The 23,855-nt window shown below is 44.0% G+C and overlaps 1 protein-coding gene across 1 annotated transcript in view; it reads left to right on the forward strand.

Moving 5' to 3' along the window:
• Positions 1–23,855, forward strand: part of DOCK5 (dedicator of cytokinesis 5) — a 233,930-nt gene that overhangs the window by 87,809 nt on the left and 122,266 nt on the right. The window contains exons 4-9 of the mRNA XM_062213659.1: positions 177–232; positions 3,033–3,129; positions 15,554–15,702; positions 19,562–19,697; positions 21,098–21,255; positions 22,372–22,453. Coding sequence (XP_062069643.1) covers positions 177–232; positions 3,033–3,129; positions 15,554–15,702; positions 19,562–19,697; positions 21,098–21,255; positions 22,372–22,453 — 678 coding nt within the window. The remainder of the gene's footprint in view (positions 1–176; positions 233–3,032; positions 3,130–15,553; positions 15,703–19,561; positions 19,698–21,097; positions 21,256–22,371; positions 22,454–23,855) is intronic.

The raw sequence follows: 23,855 nt of genomic DNA on the forward strand, positions 1-23,855 counted from the left end.
GCTCTCTGAGTCCAAATCCTAATTTCTGTCTTTCCAGTGTTTCAGCCATGCCTTCCTTGAGGCACCAGTCATCCTCTGCACAAGTGTTCCCATTCATTCTTTCTGTCATTCATGCTCTTTACTTTGGGCTTAGGTTTTTTTATATTCAAATAACCACAGTTTTTTTTTCTCCACAGGGTATCTTCCCTGAAACGTATATCCATTTGAAAGAAGCAACTGTGGAAGACAGAGGGTAAGGTCCCATGTAGGCAGACTCCTGGAAAAAGATGAAGCTATAAGATTGTCATTAAAGAATGCCGTATATCCATTCATAGTGCTCTCATATCATCAGTTGCAATTCTCCTCCTATGAGAGATGAATTAATAAAAACCTTGCCCTGATATAATTACTTCCTCTGTCTTCTCTTTCTATAATTGTTCCTCCCTGGCATCCTTCCCCAGAATGGTAATGACAGAAGTAATGACCTAAGGGCCTTGGCCTCCCTCTTGCATTTACAACCTGCTCAGTGTATGTGTGTGTGGAGGGGGGTGGGGCACATGTGAACGTTTTGAGTTCCTGTGGTTAAGTCCTGAGGGGTAGATGTGTAGGTGACAGCTTAAATTTATCATCCCTGAGCCATGGATGAGTCATTTAACCTCAAGGGCACCTTGGTGTTTCATATTAGGATTTTCCGTCTCTGGCCCTACACTGGTCATGAGCTTGACATGAGTCCACTGACCTAATGCATATGAATGTGCTCTGCAGATAAAATCTGTAAGTTTGGGGGGGGGGGTGTTCTTATTTCTTGCCCCGTCTTATTTGCCCTGGAAAGTCCTTTCTTTGGGGCAGCTAAGAAAAATGAGATACTCAGCCAAATTGGGAGGGAGAGGCCGCTGTGTTGATGAAGTCTATGGGCAAGTGAGTTAAGGAGGTGACAAGGAGAGTCTAGAGTAGAATTGTCATCCCAGGATGGACTGACAGGTGGGTAGGGCTGAGGAAAAATCAGCTGGATCCCAGAGTCATGCAGCCTGGAAGCTAGAAAGAAAATCCTCAGCCCTAGCATCCTCACCTGTAGTGAGAGGTGGAGATGTACTTAAACTCACACAACTCCTCAGTGGCGGAACCAGGACCAAAAACCTCATCTCCTACCACGCTGGTATACAGGTGAGAGAGGAGGCATCATCCTACTAGTTAGGGTTGTCAGATAAAGTACAGAATGCCCAGTTAAACTTGCAATTCAGATAATAGCATATAGAGATGCTGCTCAACTTCTAATGGGGTTACATTGCAATAAATCCATCAGAAGTAGAAAATATTTTAAGTTGAAAATACATTTTAAGGCCGGCGCCATGGCTCAACAGGCTAATCCTCCACCTAGCGGTGCCGGCACACCGGATTCTAGTCCCGTTCGGGGCGCTGGATTCTGTCCCGGTTGCCCCTCTTCCAGGATTCTGTCCCGATTGCCCCTCTTCCAGGCCAGCTCTCTGCTGTGGCCCGGGAGTGCAGTGGAGGATGGCCCAAGTGCTTGGGCCCTGCACCCGCATGGGAGACCAGGAGAAGCACCTGGCTCCTGGCTTCGGATCAGCGCGGTGCACCGGCCGCGGTGGCCATTGGAGGGTGAACCAACAGCAAAGGAAGACGTTTCTCTCTGTCTCTCTCTCTCTCTCACTGTCCACTCTGCCTGTCAAAAAAATTAAAAAAAAAAAATACATTTTATACGTCTAACCTCCCAAACAATTGCTTAGCAACCTACTTTAAATATGCTCAGAATACTTGGATTAGGCTAGCTTGGAAAAAATCATCTAACACAAAGCCTATTTTATACTAAAGTGTGACTTATTGAACACTGTACTAAAATGGTTATATGGCTATACTTTCAGACAATTGTAAAGCTGAAAACTCATAAGTCAAGCTGTTGTAAGTTGGAGACGGTAATTTTTCATAGTTTGTCCCAGATATCTCATGGGTCATGCATGTTCTTGACAATCCTTTTAATCTGACTGAAATGTAAACATGTATTTTTCTGTGTTAAATCTGGCAGTCCTGCCATGAGTCTCTATGTGTTTGCTTGCTCTTGCTCTCTCCTCCTGTTGTTAATCATAATAATACCGGAGAAGATTTACATGAGTAAATGTGGTGCCTACCTTTGTGAAGTGTGTTGTCAGTAAGTGAGGATTTGGGTTTGTGTACGTTCATGGTGCTGTGAAGCAGCAGATGAGATGGAAACCCAGGACCGTGGTAGAGGAGAGCACTACTTCTGGACCCGCCAGCAAGTCCTGGGACCTCACCTCTTCACCAACCCCACCCCACCCCACCCCACGCCCGATTAAAACAGTTGCTTTGCAGGTAGAAACATGGAAAATAACAGAATTTTTGGCTTCCAACTGCAAAAATCCCCAAAGCCAACCTGTTTTGATAATTGAGGCAGCCAGAGAGAACCAAACTGGAGATCTGGGGTGTTTGGCCCAGCAATTAAGACACCACTTGGGAGTATACACATCCTGTATCAGAGTGCCTAGTGAGCTCTACTCGCAATTCCAGCTGCTTGCAAGTGTGTGCCCTGGGAGGCAGCAAGTGATGGCTCAAGTGGTCGTGGCCTGCTCATGGGAGACCTGGGTTGAGTTCTGAGTTTCAGCCCTGGCAGTTGTAGATATTTGGAAACAATGAGTTTATGAATGGAGTCTTTTCTCTCCCTTCCCCTCCTCTCCCCTCCCTTCCTCCCCTTTCCCCTCCCTTCCCCTCTTCTACCCTCTCCCTTTCAAATAAATAAGAAAATTAAAATTAAAATAGGGAGGTCGAGGCTGGGCATGGGTCCATCCATTGCAGAAACCCAGTTCATTTTGGGGACTGTGCTGTTCAGCTCTTTTCTCAGATGCTCAGATGTCATAAAGTCCCCTACTCAGGCCCCCCTCCCCACCATGTACGAGTTTTGCTTTGTTTTAAACCTAAGCAGCCCCATTCTTGTCCTTGAGCATCGTGGCGTATGATCCCCATGAAGAAACGTAGCTCTAATCACCCTACAGCGAACTGAGTGTCTGCTTGGTTCTCCACAGGCAGCACGAGACCGTGATTCCTGGTGAGCTCCCACTGGTACAGGAGCTCACAACCACTCTGCGAGAATGGGCGGTCATCTGGCGCAAGCTTTATGTGGTGAGTTTCCTCCCTGGTCTGGAGCCAGCAGCTCCGCTGTTCTGCTGCAGGGCCATCCTCTGCCCAGATTGGGACACATCTTTCCTGTGACCACACAATGGCTGATAACAAGCATATACTCACTTGTCAGCATTGGGTCATTGATATGAGAGCATGAAAGAAGTGAGCCTAATCGTTAGGTCAGTCTGTTTGCAACTGATAAATGTGCTGGCTGTGAAGGTAATAATGATAGTAATAACTGCAAACACTTAGGTAGTCCTCACAATATTCCTGTAAAGTAGATGCAGTTTTTCTGGTGTTCTTAAAAGGGAACTAGAGGGATACGCCATGGGCTCACCCCTCTGTGCATTCCTGTGAATAGAGGTCTGTGACTGTTTCAGTGGTCAGCTGCCTGAATGTAGTATTCTTGTTGTACCTCAGCCAGTGTGCCTCATGGGCGCAGGAACTTGATTGGAGCTAAGCTGTGGTCCGAGAGTCTTCTCTTTGGGGCAATCTCTGAGTGATTTTACTCACTACATTGACTTGACCTCAGAATGCTGCTTCAATGTCAGTTCATTGGGATGCTACACAAAACCAGAACATCCTCTCCACGATAAACCATGATCATAGATTGTGTGTATGTTTGCAATTAGGACCCAGTAAATACAGTATTTAATAGTATCAAACTGAGGGCCGGCGCCATGGCTCACTTGGTTAATCCTCTGCCTGCGGTGCCGGCATCCCATATGGGCACCGGGTTCTAGTCCCAGTTGCTCCTCTTCCAGTCCAGCTCTCTGCTGTGGCCCGGGAAGGCAGTGGAGGATGGCCCAAGTCCTTGGGCCCCTGCACCTGCATGGGAGACCAGGAGGAAGCACCTGGCTCCCTGGCTTCAGATTGGCGTAGTTCCAACCGTGGCAGCCATTTGTGGGGTGAGCCAATGGAAGGAAGACCTTTCTATCTGTTTTTCTCTCACTGTCTAACTCTGTCAGATGAAAAAAATATCAAACCAAGAATGGCTATCTTGTGCAAGTAGCCAAGAATACTCAAAGTCCATTGCCAGAAAATCTACCTCATCTTGACTTTGGAATCCACTAAGACTGTTTTCCAAAGTTTCCTGTTTCCTGGAGACCTCTTGGTGAGCATCACTGGATCTCACCCTGTAAGCAGCTTCCAGGCTTCCATAGCTGACATGAATTCTTGTGATGAATGCCTGTTCTCTTGTTAGATATGTGGATGTGTTCGGTGAGGTTATAGACTAGACTCAGTGGTCTGGTGCCCATTCTCTATGAGGTTTAGTTAATCTAGGTTTTTATGCAGTCATGTGTCAATCAACTGTGAAAAGCCCATGTTAGTAAGTTACCGGAACACCCACTCTAGATCCTAGGTACTGAGAGCAGTCGTTGAAAGATCGTTCTAGCATAACAGTGAAGAGTTCACACTGTTGTTTCCCATGATGCATCACAGCAGTAGAAATCACTAGTCCTTGTGGTGGAAAAGCACCTGCTCCTTCCCTGCCTGCCTATCGCTCAGGCCCTGTTTAAATCCTTTCTTCTTCATAATGCATCTTCTGAACACACCGCTCCATAATGTCTCCTTCTGGACCATGGGGGCACTTACTGCTGAACCAGTCATTGACTTTTGGGTGTACTGTCTTGTAATGAAGGTGATCTTTGATCTTTTTATGTTTAGTTGAGGAGCAAGCCCACTCTCAGTTTCTAAATCACAAGCTCCTGGAGGATGGAGCTGTCAGCCCTGTGGTCGGCATTGATCCTCTGGCACTTAAACCGAAAGCACTCTTGCTGTTCTGGTGCATTGATTGCTTAGTGACAGATAGAACCAGGTTGATGGATGAGGAATTACATATACATGGGTCTCTTCTTTAACATCCTCTTTCTGGACATTGGTGAGCAGTGAAATGTATAAATAATGTACAGATTGAGCATCCCTAATCCAAAATCGGACATATTCCAAAACTGGAATTTTTCAAGTGCTCACAAGAAGCCACACTTGGAAAATTCCATCCCTGACTTCTTGTGAAACTTTGTTCCAAGCACAAAATTGTGTAAAATAGTATCTAAAGTTACCTTCAAGCTATTTGTGTAAGTAGTATAGGGAGCACAAATGAATTCCCTGATTAGTCTCATCCCTGAAATATCATATTAAATATGTGCAAATATTCCAAGATTCAAAACACTATGAAATCCTAAACATTTCTGATCCCAAACAACACTTCACATGAGGAATACACAACCTACCCTGAAAAAGGAGATTTTTTTCAGGAGGTGATATATAAGAATATATATATGATATACAAGAATGTAGAGTGTGAACAGGACAGTTTTTCTTTTTTTTCTGAAGCATTCTTGTTGTGCTCAGTTTACTGCCTGTGTTCTTTAAACATCCACAAGTAATTGTACCAGGTCCACCTTCCACTAGAACTGAGATGAGTGAGTGGGGATGAAGAAAAGGACTCATATGTCTGCTGCTGCAATCTGTCAGTAGTTAAATGCTGATATGTGTTTGTTGAGAATTTCCTGTGTGGGGAAGTTTCACTATTTGATAACAGAATTAGGTTTTAAATGGGGGGAAGCAACAGGAAAAACACCCAATCCCTCTCAGAGAACAGCAAATTTCTCATCGTAATTTAGGTCTCTAATAAGATACTTATTTTTGTGAATATTTTAAAATGCCTCTATAGCTGTTAGTATTGACTAAAACACATCCATGATGGGAATTTTTAATTAGTAATAGGGCTGAAATATTTCCGGAACCAGTCTGCTTCTACCTGTGATACGTGCTCATCCATTAAGGAATGACCCACTTACATTGGGTTTGTTATTAATCATGGAGCACTCGCTCTCCCTCCCTCTCTCTTTTCTCTCCATGTCCCTCTCTGTCTCTCTCTCACTGTCTCTCTCCCTGTCCCTTCCTAAGGCATTGACAGTGCATTTCAGGTAGAATTTCTGAACTTATCAAAAAGTTGCATGTCAAAGTAACAAACCTCAAATATTATTGGGAATATTTACTGGGAAAAAAAAGTAAGAACCTATTTGTCTACTTTTCATGCCTTGTCACCATATATTTTTATTGGTGCTTTTGTTTTCTGATCTGGTGTGTAAGTTGCTTTAGTCCTTATAAAGACAAATACAAATTTTACTACTATGTATCAATATAGGGATTGTTTCTCTCCTGTTTTCTCACAGATTATTAGACCAGATGTTCTGTTTTATGTCTTCAAAGGCACCTGTGACTTCTCAGAGACCATGATTTTCTCTAAAATGCATTTTGTGATTCTTTGCCATTTTACCAGAAATTCGTACCATGAATTCAGAGTTCTATGTGAGAGGAAAATGCCATCCACTCACAAGATTAAGCCCAGCCATGTTGGCACTGGTTATTACTCTAGAAAGGAAAGATGTTTGTCCAGCTGGGATTTATTTTCAGCAGTCAAGCAGGAACCATGTGAGATACTCCAAACAGGAGGTAATCCGCTCAACCAGAGTAGAAAGGAGGGCAGGATGGGTGGATGGGCAAAGGTTGAGTAACAGATACTAAGTTATAGCCAGACAGGCGCAGGAAGTTCCCCAGGGGACAACCATCTGATGCAGGGATTAAGACACAACTTGGGAGACCCGCATCCCATGTCCCATCCCATGTCAGAGTGATTTTGGATGCTTTAACTATAAAGAAATAGTAAGTGTTTGAATTAAATATTATACATATTTATATATTATATGTCTATAATATATATAATTATACACTAATGAATTTATATGTAATTATAATTAAAATAATTTGTTTATATTGTCTATTTATTAAACATATATTAAGTATTATATACTATATAAATGTATTTATATGTTATTCATTAAATATATAAATATTTAAAATGTTAACCTGATTGGCATCATACAATGGATATTATGCAATGTATACATGTATCAAAACATGATGTGGTAGCCCATAAATATATAAAATTTTTGTAAGTCTTTAAATTTTTTTAATTTAAAAAAGTAATAAATGATGACCCTCTCTCCCCACCACTGTCCCTCTTCTCCTCTTTGTTGGATTACTATTATGAGTATCGTTTTCCATTAAATTATCTTTCAGGGTGAGTGTTGGCTGGGGAGGAAGCAGACTGTGGGAGACAGACACTGTCCTGGGTATTAGGAAGCTGGTTTCTTGTACAGGCTCTCTTCTAACCGGCTGTGTGGCTTTGGGCAACAGCCTTGAAGTTGCCAGGCCTCTGCTCGTGTTTGCCTCTGTGTATAGTGATGTAGAAGCTGCTTTATTGACCTCACAGAGCTGCAAGTGTGAGAAGAGCTGTCGGCCATGAACACCTCCTTCAGACAGGCCGTCAGCTACTGTGCCAATGGGCATGTGATTCTTGCTGTGTCCAGCTGGGAACAGTGGCCACTCTGGACGTCCTCCCTCTGGAGAGCCCTGGCTTAGCCTCCCTCTCACCACTCACTGCGGAGACTCTGAAGCTCCATCCTGTGTGTAGCCCCTGCCAAGGCCACTTCCTTTGTCCGCTGTAATCTCCTTAGACAGAACGGCCTTGAGCAATCAGCAGGCAAACTGTTTCACAACCTGTAGAAGAAGCCTCTTTGGTTTGGGTTCACAAGCGGGAGGCACGCTCCTTCTAGAACGCAGAGTGTGAATTCACAGCAGTTTCTTTTTATGTTTTTTTACTTACTTATTTTCATTTTATTTGAAAGGTAAAGAGCCAGAGAGAGATTCTGTCCACTGGTTCACTTCCCAAATGCCTGTGACAGCCTGGCCTGGGCCAGGCCAAAGCCAGGAGCCCAGACTCTATCCGGGTCTCTCACACATGGGTGCCCGGGACCCAAGTATGTGAGTATCACCTGCTGCCTCCTGGAAGGATAAGCTTTAGCATCCAAAGTAGGTAGTTGGCACTAGAACCAGGCGTCTGATATGGGGTGCAGACATCCCAGGCTGCAACTGAAGCCACTGCACCCACTCTACTCACAGTAGTTTCTGTCCAGCTTTGCCTAGGCTGCCGATCCTCAGCTGGGGCTCATCAGTTGGTGTTTTCAGTGGCTGATCAGGAAAGGAGGAAACATTGTTTTCAAGGAGGTCACCTCATGATTCCGACCTTGAGGTCTGACAGGTTGGGCAGTTCCTAAATTATGACTTGACTCCCCTGGTGGGTATTGACTTCTGTATTCAGGAAAAAGTAACAAACCCAGTAACAGTTACTGAAAACAAATGAAGAAAACAAAAGAATTGGGATTTGGAAGGTGCCCTTGCCCTCCCCCAAGAGGCACCCCTCCTCCCATCTGGGGCTGAACAGGTGGACGGATGATGTCCGGCGCTGTGGGCCCTGTGGTTACTGCTCTGCTGTAGCTCAGTGGTGTTGAAGTTTTCTGTCCACTCCTCTGCTGCCTCTCAGGACCGCTGTGGTCCTCGGGGAGCTGATCTCTGCCCCCAAACCTTTCCAGCATCAGCTCTCCTTTCTTCCACACTGGCGCCCCTTGCTAGATGGGAGGACACTTTAGCATCGACTTGGACATGGTTGGATTCATTTCATGTTGACTTTTGTCTATTTAACAACAATCCAATTATACTTTTAAATGGGACCATTTCTATCCAGGTAATATCATATTTTCTCAATAAAAAAATTTAGTCTGGAAAACTTACAAGTTAAAAAGTATTTGTGGGGACACTGAGACAAGTGTCTTTGGAAACAGGATATGTTGGGACCAGCACTGTGGCATAGCAGGTAAAACTGCCACCAGCAGTGCCAGCATCCCACATGGGTGCAAGTTTGAGTCCCAGCTGCTCCACTTCCGATCCAGCTCTCTGCTATGGCCTGGGAAAACAGTATAAGATGGCCCAAGTCCATGGGCCCCTGCACCCACGTGGGAGACCCGGAAGAAGCTCCTGGCTCCTGGCTTCTGATCAACGCAGCTCCAGCTGTCGCAGCCATCTGAGAAGTGAACCAGTGAATGGAAGCCCTCTCTCTCTCTGCCTCTACTCTCTGTAACTCTGCTTTTCAAATAAATAAATAAATCTTAAAAAAACACAAAAAACAAACAAACAAAAAAAAACAGGATATGTTGCTGTATGGGTGCCAGGTACAATCTCATTCTGAGATTTTTTTTTTTTGAGAGACAACAGAGAAGGAGCACTGGCTCACTCCCTGAATGTCCACATGGATCAGGCCAAAGCCAGGAACAAGGAGCTCAATCCAGGTTTCCCACCATAGGTGGCAGGGACCCAGTTACTTGAGCCATCACTGCTGCCCCCCAGAGTCTGCATTAGCAGGAATCTGAAGTCAGGAGCCAGAACCAGAGCCAGATATTAGAGCCAAGGACTCCACCATGGGATGACAGTGTCTTAACTACTAGGCCAACACCTGCCCCTCACTCTGAGATTTATCTTAGCACCATTTCTCCCCTTCCAAGTGGAGAAAGGGTTCACTGAGTTTGGGTCAGTACATCTCATTCTATCTCCTGCTGGAAAGGGGGATAGGAAAAGAGCAGGGTGATAGCAGGTGGTGAACACTAGTATGGAATCAGGTGACTTGAATTGCTAACATGCAGTTCATGGAAAGGGCTGATCCCCTGTCATTTAAGTGTGCGGCAGAATAGAGTCCTGTGTCAGTCCATAGTTTGTCAAGCCCTAAAGCGGGGAGGCGCCTGAGACTGAGCGGAGGGGGCTGGGGGGAGGCTCGCAGAACACTCTGAATCGCCCTTTCTTCCCATCACTGCATATCCCGGCAGATTAAAGCTGCTCTAGTCTAATCTTTTTGAACTGGTGGTTATTCCTGGCTGCTGGAGCACAGGCTCTGAAAGGTAATTAAGCTGCTCTCATGGTTTGCAACCAGCATCTGATCACTTATTACCAAGGATGGAAAACTCCCATAGCAAACTTCGTCCTCTTGGCAGGGTGTTTTATCTGAGTTGCAGGCCTTGCTTCCGCGTGGCCTGGAAGAGAGAGGCAAGCTTTGACGTCACCACTTGTGACACCAGCATCCCGTATCTGAGTGCTGGTTCAAGTACTGGCTCCTCTGCTTCCATTCCAGCTTCCTACTAATGATCCTGAGGAGGCAGTGAAAGATGGCCCAAACAATTGGGCCCTTGCTACCTATGGGCAAGACTCTGATGGAATTCTTGGCTCCTTGCTTTGGCCTGGCCAAAAATGATGTGGCAGTTAACAGCCATTTGGAGAGCAAACCAGCTGATGGAAGATCTTTCTGTCTCTCTCCTCTCTCTTTCTCTGTCACTCTGTATTTCAAATAAATAAATAAACATGTAAATAAATAATTCTTTAAAAACAAAAAAATAGACTCCAGGTTTTCTGACATCCAGTAGAGTGATGTCATTGGCCCCCAGAATTTCCAAAATAGTCAATAAATGACTTCTTCCTTCCTGTCAGTAGCAAAGGCAAAGCCACTTTTTTCTTGTGACTCTGTTTGTATCTCTAGAACTTCTTTAAAAAGAAGAAAGAGAAAAGATAAACATCTGAACTAGCAGCATTAAATGGTGAGACCTCAGATATCTCCAAGTGAAAAAGCGGGAGATGTTTGTAAAATGAATGGATAAAGGAAATGTAGTACATATACATAATGGAATATTATTCAGCCATAAAGATGATCAAAATGCTGTGACTTGCAACAACACAGACAAGTCTTGAGAATATTCTGCTAAGTGAAGTAAGCCAGGTGTAGAAAGACAAATACTACATGCCATATAAGAAGTTGATCTCAAAGAAGTAGAGGGTGGGTCGGTGCTGCGGCTCACTAGGCTAATCCTCCGCCTGCGGCACTGGTACTCTGGGGTTCTAGTCCCGGTTGGGGTGCCAGTTCTGTCCCGGTTGCTCCTCTTCCAGTCCAGCTCTCTACTGTGGCCGGGGTGCAGTGGAGGATGGCCCAAGTCCTTGGGCCCTGCACCCACATGGGAGACCAGGAGGAAGTACCTGGCTCTTGGCTTCAGATTGGTGCAGCACGCCGGCCGTAGCAGCCATTTGGGGGCTGAACCAACGGAAGGAAGTCCTTTTTCTCTGTCTCTCTCTCTCTCACTGTCTAACTCTGCCTGTCAAAAAAAAAAAAAAAAAAAAAAGGAGAAGAAGTAGAGGGTGGAATAATGGCTTCCAGAGCTGGAGTGGCTAAGGGGGATGGGAGTAGAGAAGTGTTGGTTAATGGGTTCAAAATATACCGAGGGCTGGACGTTTGGCCTAGCAGTTAAGATGCCAGTAGAGACACCCCTCTCTCATATCAGAGAACTTGGGTTCAGTGGCCACGTCCAGCTCCTGATTCGAGCTTCCTGCTCCTGCAGATCCTGGGAGGCAGCGGTGACAACTCAAGTGGTTGAGTCCCTGCACTGAGTTCCTGACTCCCAACTTCAGCCTCCAGTCAGCAGATTGGAGCTCTCTCTGCCTCTCAAATAATTAAGTGAACACATACACACACACACATATATGAAGCATATATGTGTGTATATAATTAGATAGGAGGATTAGCTTCTAGTTCTATGGCATGCTAGGCTGACTAGGTTAACACTAATTTATGGTATGTTTCAAAATAACTAGTAGAGAGGATTTTCAATGTTCCCACACAAAGAAATGATAAATGTGCAAAGTGATGGTTATGCTAATTACCTTGATTTGATTATTGTACTTGGAATATGTATATCAAAATATCCTGTTGTATCCCATAAATTTGTATACTTAGGTGTCAATTTAAAAATTTAAGGGGCTGGTGCTGTGGTGTAGTGGGTTAAGCCACTGCCTGAAGCATGGTCATCAGTTCAAGTCCGGGCTGCTCCACTTCCAATCTAGCTCCCTGTTAATGTGCCTGGGAAAGCAGTGGAGAATGACCCAAACGCTTGGGCCTCTCACCCACCTGGTGGCCTGGCCCAACCCTAGCTGTTGCAGCCATTTGGAGAGTGAACCAGCAGATGGAAGATCTATCTCTCCCTGTCTCTCCTTCTATCTCTGTAACTCTGCCTTTCAAATAAATAAATAAATAATCTTTAAAATTTTAAAAAATAACAAGAATTAGAAAAGAGAAATCCTAAGCAAATTCAGAAATATCTTGAGTGTAAGGTATAAATATATTTATATTATCTTACTTTGTGTAGCTATTCTTCAAACCCAAAGTGTTAGTTGAAGTCAATAAAATTTGATTTTGCACCCCTATGGGATCTCAGGATTGTGTTAACTTTGGTGGAGATGGTCAGCGAAATTATTAGAGAATGTGGCAGTGGCTGATAGTGCAGAGAAAGCTGAAATTAGCAAAGACTGGAGGTGGTAGGGAAGGTGCTCTGCAGCCCTCAGAATTGTGTGTGTAAGATTTGGAAAAGAGAGGGCAGGAAGAACAGCAGAGGAAAAAGACTCAGGGGAGCCAGCCTTGGTGTTCTGGGGAGTGCTGGGTTTTCTTCTCACCTGTCCTCACTTGCTTCCCCAAAGCACATGCAATAAATGTCAGGGACTGGCTATTAAAGGGAACATCTTGCTTCGGAGAATCTTAGGAATGTGGCAACAAGGTCCATTTCCTTGATGTCAGTGGGAAATTGCTTCCTTTGGTGTGCTCGCTCCAGCTTGTCTGTTCAGAATTAACTTGGCACAGTGAATCAGAACAGAATAGCTGTCTTCATCCCTCTTTGGGGGGAGGACTTGGCACATGAGGCTGATATAGACAGGCAATAATTACATTGCCATGGATAGTGTCTAATACAATTGAGACCAACGGCTTGTGAACATGTGCCCCAAACAAAGCACTGTCTCCCGTGGCGGGTCCCCTCAGCCTTTGAGTCCTTTCTTTCCCATATTCTGAGAAGTAATATCTTAATTAAAATTAGAAGACATCTAACTAGGAGTAGACAAATGGACTGGAAGAAAGAAAAATCTTCTTCCTAGCAGTTAGGAAAGGCAAAATTTGAAAACCTTTACTTCTCACTCCTATTCCTAGTGTTAGAAACAGTGAAATAGAAACATTTTATGTAGGATTGAATGACAAAAGCAAGATCTTTACTTTTGCTTATAAAATTAGCATCTTTGAAAGCCTCATTTTTATGCTTTGCTAAGGACTGACTGGTGGGGAAGCAGTTCCGAACACGCTAGCAGTTTCACAATTTCCAATAGGCTTTGCTTCCATTATTTGTAAGATCCACAATGCTTACAGAGCATATTGCAGCCACAGAAAAGGGGCTGTTCGTCCTTTTCCTGTGTGTTCTTACAGAACTTTGAACTACTTTAGGGTTTTGATCACACTCTGTTAATCCCATCACTGCCTCCCCTTCCTCAGTTCTAGGCCCAGGGCTCTCCGTCCACATTTCCTCTTTGTTCAGGAGTAGCTCAGATGTTTCAGCCCTGCCACTGGTCAGTGCCTTGCCCAGGAATCTGTGTTACTGGAGCTGTCAAACAAGCCTCTGGTGCCTGTGCACTGTTGTTTTAGCCAGGGGTGACAGTGTGTTCCTGTGATTGCAGAGGTGTACGGTTATGTAACTATATCATGACTTTCACTTGTAAGAAAAAAGGAATTCATGGTGTACATGGAAAGAGTGGAGCTGTACAGGTTTTGATTTAACCACCATATCTCAAAAATATTACTTGGGGCCAGTGCCGTGGCTCACTTGGTTAATCCTCCACCTGCTGTGCTGTCATCCCATGTGGGTACTGGGGTCTAGTCCCGGTTGCTCCTCTTCAAGTCCAGCTCTCTGCTGTGGCCTGGGAGGGCAGTGGAGGATGGCCCAAGTCCTTGGGCCCTGCACCTGCATGGGAGACCAGGAGGAAGCACCTGGCTCCTGGCTTCGGATTGGCATTGTTCCGGCCATGACAGCCATTTGGGGGGTGAACCAACGGAGGGAAGACCCTTCTCTCTGTCTCTTTCTCTCATTGTCTAACTCTGCCAAGTAAATAAATAAATAAAAAATAATGCTCAACAGTTTTCCTTGACCGCTCTGTCAAGAGGACCTCCTCCCCCCATGTGCACTGTCCCATTATCTTGCTTATTTTCTCTTTGCTTTTTCTATAATCTTAAGTTACTTGGATGTGTGTGTATTGGATGGGAAGCTCTATGTATTTCCGTGTATGTATACCCACTCACTTTATGTGTTGCTGCTTCACTCTCTAGAATGTTCACCTTCTAGAATGTTGAAGGCACATGATAGATGTTCATTGACTTTTTCTTTTTTAATAAAAATAATAGAACAATTAGCCATTTAGCTAGAACCCCGGTGTGATGGCTTAGACTCAAGTATTTGATTCTTAAAATGATTGAAACATGAATGATTAGATGGTTATAAGTTAATTTACTTCATTCACTGTAATTTATGAGTGAAGCCAGAATAATAGTTTAGTGTCTGAATAACGACCTTCTGGGGAAATGGGAATTTTCAAATAATATTTTAAATTGTGTTTTCCAACATGCCCCTGTCTCTGACACTACAGTTTCTCTCCATTCCTAATCGACTCATTGAGTACATGCAGTGAAGTACCTACTCTGTACTAGCTATGAAGGACACAAAAATGAGCTTCCTGTCTAAGGCAAGAATCAGACAAGCCAGGGTAGCTCAGGGTTGTAAGTGCTGCGATGGGAGTAAATTCCACACACAACCATCCCAGAGTTAGGATGTCAAGGAGAACTTCTAAGCTTAGACTGATTAAGTTGGGATTAGCCAGGTGATAGAGGAGGTGAGCAAGGGAGGGAGGCATTGGGAATAGCTTTGAGGGAAGAAGCAAAGTGGTTCCAGGTAGAAAAGATAACATATTGCAAGGGTCTGGAACATTTGGGAGATATACATATAGCTTTGCATGAGAAAGAGCCAGGCTATGAAGGGACTTACAATGAGAATTCATCCATTTGGAGAACAATGGAAATGAACATTGTCATAATTTTAGCGTACGTGGCTCTTTTGATATATTCATAATTACGGTCCAGTTGTTCATCCTACAGTTGCTTATCAGTTTATTTTTTTTTTTTTGACAGGCAGAGTGGACAGTGAGAGAGAGAGACAGACAGAGAGAAAGGTCTTCCTTTGCCGTTGGTTCACCCTCCAATGGCCTGCTGCGGCTGGCGCACTGCGCTGATCCGAAGACAGGAGCCAGGTGCTTATCCTGGTCTCCGTGAGGTGCAGGGCCCAAGCACTTGGGCCATCCTCCACTGTACTCCCTGGCCATAGCAGAGAGCTGGCCTGGAAGAGGGGCAACCGGGACAGAATCCGGCGCCCCGACCGGGACTAGGACCTGGTGTGCTGGCGCTGCAGTCAGAGGATTAGCCTGTTGAGCCACGGCACCAGCAGCTTATCAGTTTCTAAAGTTGCAGTAGAGGAGGGCGTGGGAATGGCTCAGGATGGTCACGCCTATTGACATTTAAAAATGAATCTCTCAGAGTATCCAACTTAATGTATGACCCCATTGATTAAAGTGTTCCCACCCCTGAATTACATGTTTTTATTCATTTCTTCTACCCCTATCTTAGAACAACAAGGTCACACTATTCCGGCAGCTGCAGCAGATGACGTACAGTCTGATCGAGTGGCGGTCCCAGATCCTGTCTGGGACGCTCCCCAAGGACGAACTGGCAGAGCTCAAGAAGAAGGTCACTGCCAAAATTGATCATGGGAACAGGTAAACCAGTGTTGACTTTTCCCTAAAAACTTGGGGAACAGCAGCCACGTTCATGCCAAGGACACCAATCACTGTAAACTTTTGATCTTGGAGTTGCCAAGTATTGTTTACTGCCCACTTTTTGTCTTAGAAACCATTTAATTTAGTTGAATAAAATTTCCCAGCGCCTCTATGGACCAGACCCCGTGCTGGCTGTCTCATCTTCAGGAGGTGGCAGCTGGGTGGGAAATATAGGGTTGAACTGGAGCTGTTCTACTCCCAAAGAAATTCTAAGTGACTTACACATCCAAAGTGGACATATTCAGACACCTGAGACCATATTTATATAAATCTAATGGTGGATTTTATATCACTATCCGACTCATTCTCTTTCTTTCTCTCTATCTTCCCCTAACTGGGACCATTATTCACAACTTGTGAAAATCGTAGTTGCCAGAATAGTAGTAAAACATGTTTATAGCCTGATGATTATGTTTACTTTTTTTTAAAAAAATTTTATTTATTTATTTGAAAGGCAGAGTTACAGAGAGAGGGAGAGAGAGAGAGAAAGATCTTTCATCTGCTGGTTCACTACCCAAATGGTAGCAACAGCAGGGGCTGGGCCAGGCCAAAGCCAGGAGCTTCATCTGGGTCTCTCACATGGGTACAGGGGTCCAAGGACTTGGGCCATCTTCCTCTGCTTTCCCAGGTGTATTAGAGGAAACTGGATAGGAAGTGAAGCAACCAGGTCTCAAACCAGAGCCTGTGTGGAATGCTGGCACTGCCATAGCACTGACCCAATTATTTTTAAAAATTTTTTGTTATTATTTTTTATTTATTTGGCTTTTTTTTTTTTTTTTTTTGACATGCAGAGTTAGACAGTGAGAGAGACAGAGCAAAAGGCCTTCCTTCTGTTGGTTTACTCCCTAAATGGCCACTGCTGCTGGCTCGCTGTGCCAATCCAAAGCCAGGAGCCAGGTGCTTCTTCCTGGTCTCCCATGCGGGTGCAGGACCCAAGCACTTGGGCCATCCTCCACTGCCTTCCCGGGCCACAGCAGAGAGCTGGACTGGAAGAGGAGCAACTGGGACTAGAACCCCGGGGTGCCGGCGCCATAGGTGGATTAGCCAAGTGAGCTGTGGCGCAGGCCTATTTTTTATTTGTTTGAAAAGCAGAGTTACAGGGAGAGGAAGAGGAGGAAAAGAAGGAGGAGGAGGAGGAAGATTAGAGAGAGAGAGAGAGAAAAAGAGAGAAAGGTATCTTCCATCTGCTGGTTGATTCCCCAAATGGCCACAATAGCTGGAGCTAGGCCAGGCCAAAACTAGGAGCCTGGAGCTTTTTCCGGGTCACTCATGTGGGTGCAGGGCCCCAAGTGTTTGGGCCTTCTTCTGTTCCTTCTCCAGGTGCATTAGCAGGGAGCTGGATTGGATGTGGAGCAGCTGGATCATGGACTGGTACCCATATGGAATGCAGGCATCACAGGCAGAGGCTTAACCTGCTTGCCACAACACCAGCCCCAATATTGTATACTTTTCAATGTATAATTTTTAAAATGTATACTTTTTATAATGTAACTTTAAAAATTTAATCAATTGATTACTCTTTTTGATTCCAGATATTTCTGCCTTTTTCAAAATGAGAAATTCAATTTATGCAAATTTATGGTGGCCTGAGATTCATGCTTCTTGACTGGTTGTTTTCAAAAGACTGAGGTGGTTCCCTGGTGTTTGGTGTTGATTTTTTTCTTAAATTTTATTTTCCAAATTTATTCTACTTGTGTACATGTATTTTTTTTCTTCTCCCTTTTCCTTGCTTTTCCAAACTTTTCTCTCGGACATCTCTCAGAGATAATACAGCTCATTATTCTACTTGTTTAAATGTCTTAGACTCTGACAGCTATATTCAGAAATAGCTGAGTAAATAGAGCATGCAAAATTTAGATTCAACTGATATTTATGAAATACCTGCTTTGTATTGTTCTCATACACAACTTGATTCTAACCCTATGAAGTAGCTGTTATTATTCTCATTTTATGGGTAAGAAACGGACTAAGTGAGCTTAAATGATTAATTTCCAAGTCAATAGATAATAAAAAGGTAAGCTTAAATTTGGAAGCAAGACTTTTACTCCATGTGTAATACTCCTTTTTGGGGGTTAAGAATTAGCAGTTCCCTCTCTGATCCTTGTTCATAAGCATAGTGACAGCAGTTACATGGCATTAGAGCACGTTTTAAAAAGCCAGCTAAAGGGAATAAGGCAGATCCCCAAAAGCAGCTTCTGTTTTTTGAGGTCTTACCACAATACACTGGCCTGGGGATCCTCCTGGGATCCTCCTGATTTCCAGCATAGGATGCAAACATCCCACAAATGGCAGACCATGCCTGTTTTCCTATCCCAGCTCTTGGAAACAGTTCAGGAAATGAAGCTGCTGTGTCTGAACCAGTGTCTGAGCAGCCAGTAGGCCATGCCTCACGAGTCTGGGTGGCCTGTGGGTCTGGCTGTTGTAGAAAGGAACCCGCCAGATCAAATCAGTTGATGGAGATGCTGTGAAACACGAGGAGGGAAATCAGCCATGTTTGGAATTGGCACATTTCACTGTTAATCCCAGAGCACTGTTGCTGTTTGGACATCCCCACTCCCAAATTCGTGGTGCCTGGAATGCACACTGGCATTCAGATAGCAGTGTCCTGTTGCTACTGTAGGCCCCAGATTCTTGCAGCTAAGCAGTTTTTTTCTACTGCTGTGTGTCCTCTGGACTCCAGAAACTTAGTGGAGAGGCATTGTGCTCACCATACAGCCCTGCTGTTCCATGCAAGTCTTAGAGCTATGACTTGACACAGCTCCAGTTGCTACAAGAAGAGCTAACATTTATTTATTTTTTTAAAGAATCATTTTATTTTATTTTATTTTACTTTATTTGAAAGAGTTATATAGAGAGGTAGAGCTAGACAGAGAAAGAGGTCTTCCATTCCACTGGTTCACTCTGCATATGACCACAATGGCCAGAGCTGAGCTGATCTGAAGCCAGGAGCCAGGAGCTTCTTCTAGGTCTCCCAAGGACTTGGGCCATCTTCTACTGCTTTCCCAGGCCATAGCAGAGAGCTGTATTGGAAGAGGAGCAGCCGGAATTCAAACCATCACCCATATGGGATGCTGGCACTGCAGTCTGGGGATTTAACCCTCTACACCACAGTGCTGACCCCGAGCTAACATTTATTGAGAGCGTACTATATGCTAGATAGTGTGTTAGGAGCATTGCATGCATTATCTCATTAAATTTTCAACAGCCAACTTGAAAGTTAGGAAATATTTTTAAGTGAGGAAACTTGGGCTTTAAAGAATTAAGTAAATTATCCAGGATCACAGTGCTAGCAAGTCTTAAAGCTAAGGTTCAAATCCTGGTCTAAATGATACCAGAGCTTGTGCTCTGAGATGGGTTATGGGATAGCAGCAACCAGAACTTACTTCATTGATCTACTTTGAATCAGTCTTTAATTAAATATGGAAATCAGGACAAGCCTTAAATGAATTGTGCATTGATCTCTCATAGTTCATATGCTGAATCATGGAAGACGAGCGGGAAGAGCTAGTGGGCTTTGATCAGCATCAGTGCTGGTTTTGCCTTTCCTGTTGAGTTTCTGTGGACCATTTAATTTGCATATCTTCATAGAGTTTGGCTAACAGTATCTCATGAGTTTTTACACATGGTTATTACATGGAAAGGAAGAGGAGTTAAATGGAGAAAAGTAAATGAGCTTTCTTAACTTGAGTGGCCCACCACCCAACCTTGCTAACTGTGAATCCTCTGGGTTCCCTGGTGAGGGCCCTTCTGTGAGCCTGTTCCTGAGGGGAGAGTCAGCTGATCACTCCTTTCTCTCTAGAATGCTGGGGTTAGATCTGGTGGTGCGAGATGACAACGGGAACATTTTGGACCCAGATGAAACCAGCACCATTGCTCTCTTCAAGGCCCATGAAGTGGCCTCAAAAAGGATTGAGGAAAAGATCCAAGAAGAAAAGGTACATGACCTCAGTGTGCTGATGCTGGCATTCCAGTTCCATTTTTGTTTTTTTTTTTTTAATTAAAGAAAGTGATTCGTTGACAATAGAAGTCATTGTGTCCTCATTTTAGAGGTGGAACACAGTGAGAAAGATGAGGGAGCTATGTGTTCTGATGTGGAAAGAACGCAAAGATACCCAAGTGAAAAGATCAAACTGCAGAAGAGTATTACACAAAGCTCTTATCTGTGTTTCAAAAAAAACAACCCACGTACATTGAGGCTTGTGTTTGCACAGACCGACTCTGAAATGATAGACAAGAAATTGATAATTAATGGATGTCTCCAAGAAAGAGCTGGGTGTGAAAGAAGCTTTCTATTATGTGCTCTTCTATATTTGGTACATATATTATGCTTTATAAAGTAAATCCCATTTTTAAAAGATTTATTTTATTTGAGAGGGAGAGTTACAGAGAGAGAAAAGAGAAGTATATCTTCCAACTCCCCAAATGGCCACAGTGAATAGGGCTGGGCCAGACTGAAGCCAGGAGCCTGGAACCTGGAATTCCATTCAGGTCTCCCATGTGCATAGCGGAGGCCCAAATATTTGGGCCATCATATGCTGCTTTCCTAGGCATGTTATCAGGAAACTGGATTGGAAGTAGAGCTTCTAGGACTTGAACTGGTGCTCAAATGGAATGCTCATATGGCAGCTTAACCCACTGTGCTACAGTGTCAGTCCCTGAAAATAACATTTAAAAATAAATTACTTGGACAATTTTGAAAGCAGTAGGTGGATGTTAAAGAAATATTAGAAAGATAAAGAAAACGGGGAAAGTAACGCGTGTTATGACTGCCAAGACCCAACAGCACTAATATTTGGGTATGTGTTCTTATTTTTCTATTCTAATGAATAAAGATATGTGTTCATTTTATTGTAGTTTTGATTGTTTTAGTATAGTCGTATTAATACTTGTATTTCTGAATCAGTCACAAACTGTGCCTAAACGGGAAGCTTTTCCAAACCAATCTTTTATTTCTGGTAGGAGTTATCCCATAAAGAAGGTTAATGCATCATGGTGTTTGATGATTTTGAGCTTCTTCCAGAAGCCATTGTGAGAGATGAGAGCTTCTTGAAAGTACTAAAACCACAAGTTATCACCTTCAGACAGCATTTAGCAAATTGCGTGGTTCCAAGGCCCTGAATGAGGCGGCCTTGACCATCTAAACAGGAATGGTTGGATTTATTGTATGTTGCTCACTGGATGGACCATTCATCTCCTCAGTACACCCTTTTCTCAGCAAGGGCTTCTCCCTCTGGGTGGTGATTAGATTTGTCTCCCATTGGCAGGCTGATTTCTCTGCTGGAATGCCCTATTTGCTGGAACCGACATGTTTTTGTCTCTTTTCCTCTGTGTTCAGTCCATTCTGCAGAACCTGGACTTGAGGGGCCAGGTCATCTTCAGTGCCGTGCACACTTACGGCCTCTACGTGAACTTCAAGAACTTTGTCTGCAACATTGGGGAAGACGCAGAGCTGTTCATGGCCCTCTACGACCCAGACCAGTCCACTTTCATCAGGTAGCGTGACTCAGCTCACCTGTGGCTGACCTTGCACGAAAACTCAGCCTTAACCCCACCCTCACTTTCCCTCACCCCCAGGGGCTCTTTGCTAAAGTTGAGAAGGGAAGACAGAGAAGAGGGGAGAGCCTCTGGGCAGTAGAAAGTAAAATCCTTTGGGCCATGAAATCTTTGCATATCACTGCTGGAACAGCGGGGCCACAGTCTGGGATTTAAAGAAAAGTAAAACTCATCAGGACGTGGATGTGAGAGTCAAGAATTTAGAGCTGGAAGAGAGGGGAATACACAGAGAACAGGGGGTTGTGGGGGCAGGGAAACCACTGTGTGTGATACTCTAGTGGTGGGGACTGCATTAGGAATGCACAACATCCTGGGTGCAGACTGTGGCCTCTGGGTGAAGATGATGTGCCAGTGTAGGTGCATTGATTTTATGAAAATGGTGGGGGATGTGGAGTGCAGGAGGCTGTGCCTGTGTAGGGGCGAGATACATGGGTATTCTCTGCGCTTTCAGCTCAACTGTGCTCTGAACCCAAAGCTGCTCTAAAAAAAAAATATTTATATATGTATATAGTTTTTTTTAAAAAACAAGACCATGGGAATGATAATGGCTGTTGTATAGCCCTAGAGTAGCACTGCTGCTGAGCAGCTAAGACAACGAAGATTTTAATTTTGAGAAGGCGGCTAAAGTTACTGACAAATTGTTTCTAAAAATAATGTTTTTTGAGTATAGTAATGTGGATTATGGGGGAGGGGTTGGGAATGAATATTATAAAATCAAATTCTTGATTGAGCAAAGCCAGCGCTATTATACAGAGAATTTGAGATGGAAGGAAGACCCCTGAGAGTCGAGTTGCATAGAATCTGCTGTGTCTGGGGTAGTCTGTGGGGGTGGTACCCGTGGAGCTACGGCATGGACACCTCTCCAGAGCCTGGAGGTCCATGGTGGCACAGCCAAGTATGCGCTCCTGGTTCCCGCTCCTGCTGACTGCCAGCGGGTGTCACTGAGCGTCCCTGGTCCTTCCCTTGATCCTTGGAAGTCTGTCCTAAGGAGAGCCTTTCTTCCCAGGGGGCTTCTCAATAAGAATAATTTGGTTTTTTTTTTTTTTTCTTTGCCAGTGAGAACTATCTAATTCGCTGGGGTAGTAACGGGATGCCCAAGGAAATAGAGAAGCTTAATAACCTTCAAGCAGTGTTTACTGTAAGTCTCGCCTTCTGTGTAATTCTTTATGCTATTAGCAGATACAGTGATAAGTCATGGAAGACATAAAAAAGAAAAGAGGAAAAATATTATAATTCCCCTTGAAGGAGAAGCACCACTTATCTTATTAAAGATTTTTTTCTCTTGTTTAGAAATTATTTATTTATTGGGGCCGGCGCTGTGGCGCAGCAGGTTAAAGCCCTGGCCTGAAGTGCCGGCATTCCATATGGGCGCTGGTTCAAGACCTGGCTACTCCACTTCCCATCCAGCTCTCTGCTATGGCCTGGGAAAGCAGTAGAAGATGGCCCAAGTCCTTGGGCCCCTGCACCCACATGGGAGACCCAGAAGAAGCTCCTGGCTTCAAATCGGCATAGCTCCAGCCATTGCGGCCAATTGGGGAATGAACCAGCGGATTGAAGACCTCTCTCTCTGCCTCTCCTTCTCTCTCTGTGTAACTCTGGCTTTCAAATAAATAAATAAATCTTTAAAAAAAAAGAAAAGAAATTATTTATTTATATATTTAAAAAGCAGAGAGAGAGAGAGGTATCTTCCATCTGTCACTTCACTCCCCAAATGGCCACATGGCTAGGGCTGGGCCAGGCTGAAGCCAGGAGCCAAGAACTCCATTTGTGTCTCCCACATGTGTGGCAGGAGCCCAAGTGCTTGGACCATCCTCTGCTGCCTTCCCAGTGCATTACCAGGGAGCTTGATCAGAAGCAAAGCAGCCAGGAATTGAACTGGGGCTCTAATACCAGATGCCAACATTATAAGCTGTGGCTTAACCTGCTGCGCCACAACGCCAGATCCGACCCCACTTATTTTTTCAACAAATTTTTTTTTTACTTTATTTTTTTAAAAATTTTATTTAATGAACATAAATTTCCAAAGTACAGCTTATGGATTACAGTAGCTCCTCCCCCCCCCATAACTTCCCTCCCACCCACAACACTCCCCTCTCCCACCCCCTTTCCTCTTCCATTCACATCAAGATTAATTTTCAATTATCTTTATATACAGAAGTTCAATTTAGCATATATTACGTAAAGATTTCAACAGTTTGCACCCACACAGAAACACAAAGTGTAAAATACTACTTGAGTACTAGTTATAGCATTAATTAAACACCTAAGAATAATTGTGTATTAATTACAGAGTTCAACCAATAGTTTTAAGTAGAACATAAAAAATACTAAAAGGGTAAAGTATTAAGTTCTTTTTTGTTTGTTATATAGTTATTATTTTTTTATTTAATAAATGTGAATTTACAAAGTGCAACTTTTGTATTGTTGTGGCCCCCCCCAACCTCCCTCCCTCCCTCCCGTGGCCCTCCCTATTTTTTCAACAAATGTTTATTGAGTGTCTATCAGATGTTCACATCCGTGAACAATCTGGGGGGAGAAAT

Source organism: Lepus europaeus, chromosome 16 (genome assembly GCF_033115175.1).
Source record: "Lepus europaeus isolate LE1 chromosome 16, mLepTim1.pri, whole genome shotgun sequence".
NCBI classification, from domain to species: domain Eukaryota; kingdom Metazoa; phylum Chordata; class Mammalia; order Lagomorpha; family Leporidae; genus Lepus; species Lepus europaeus.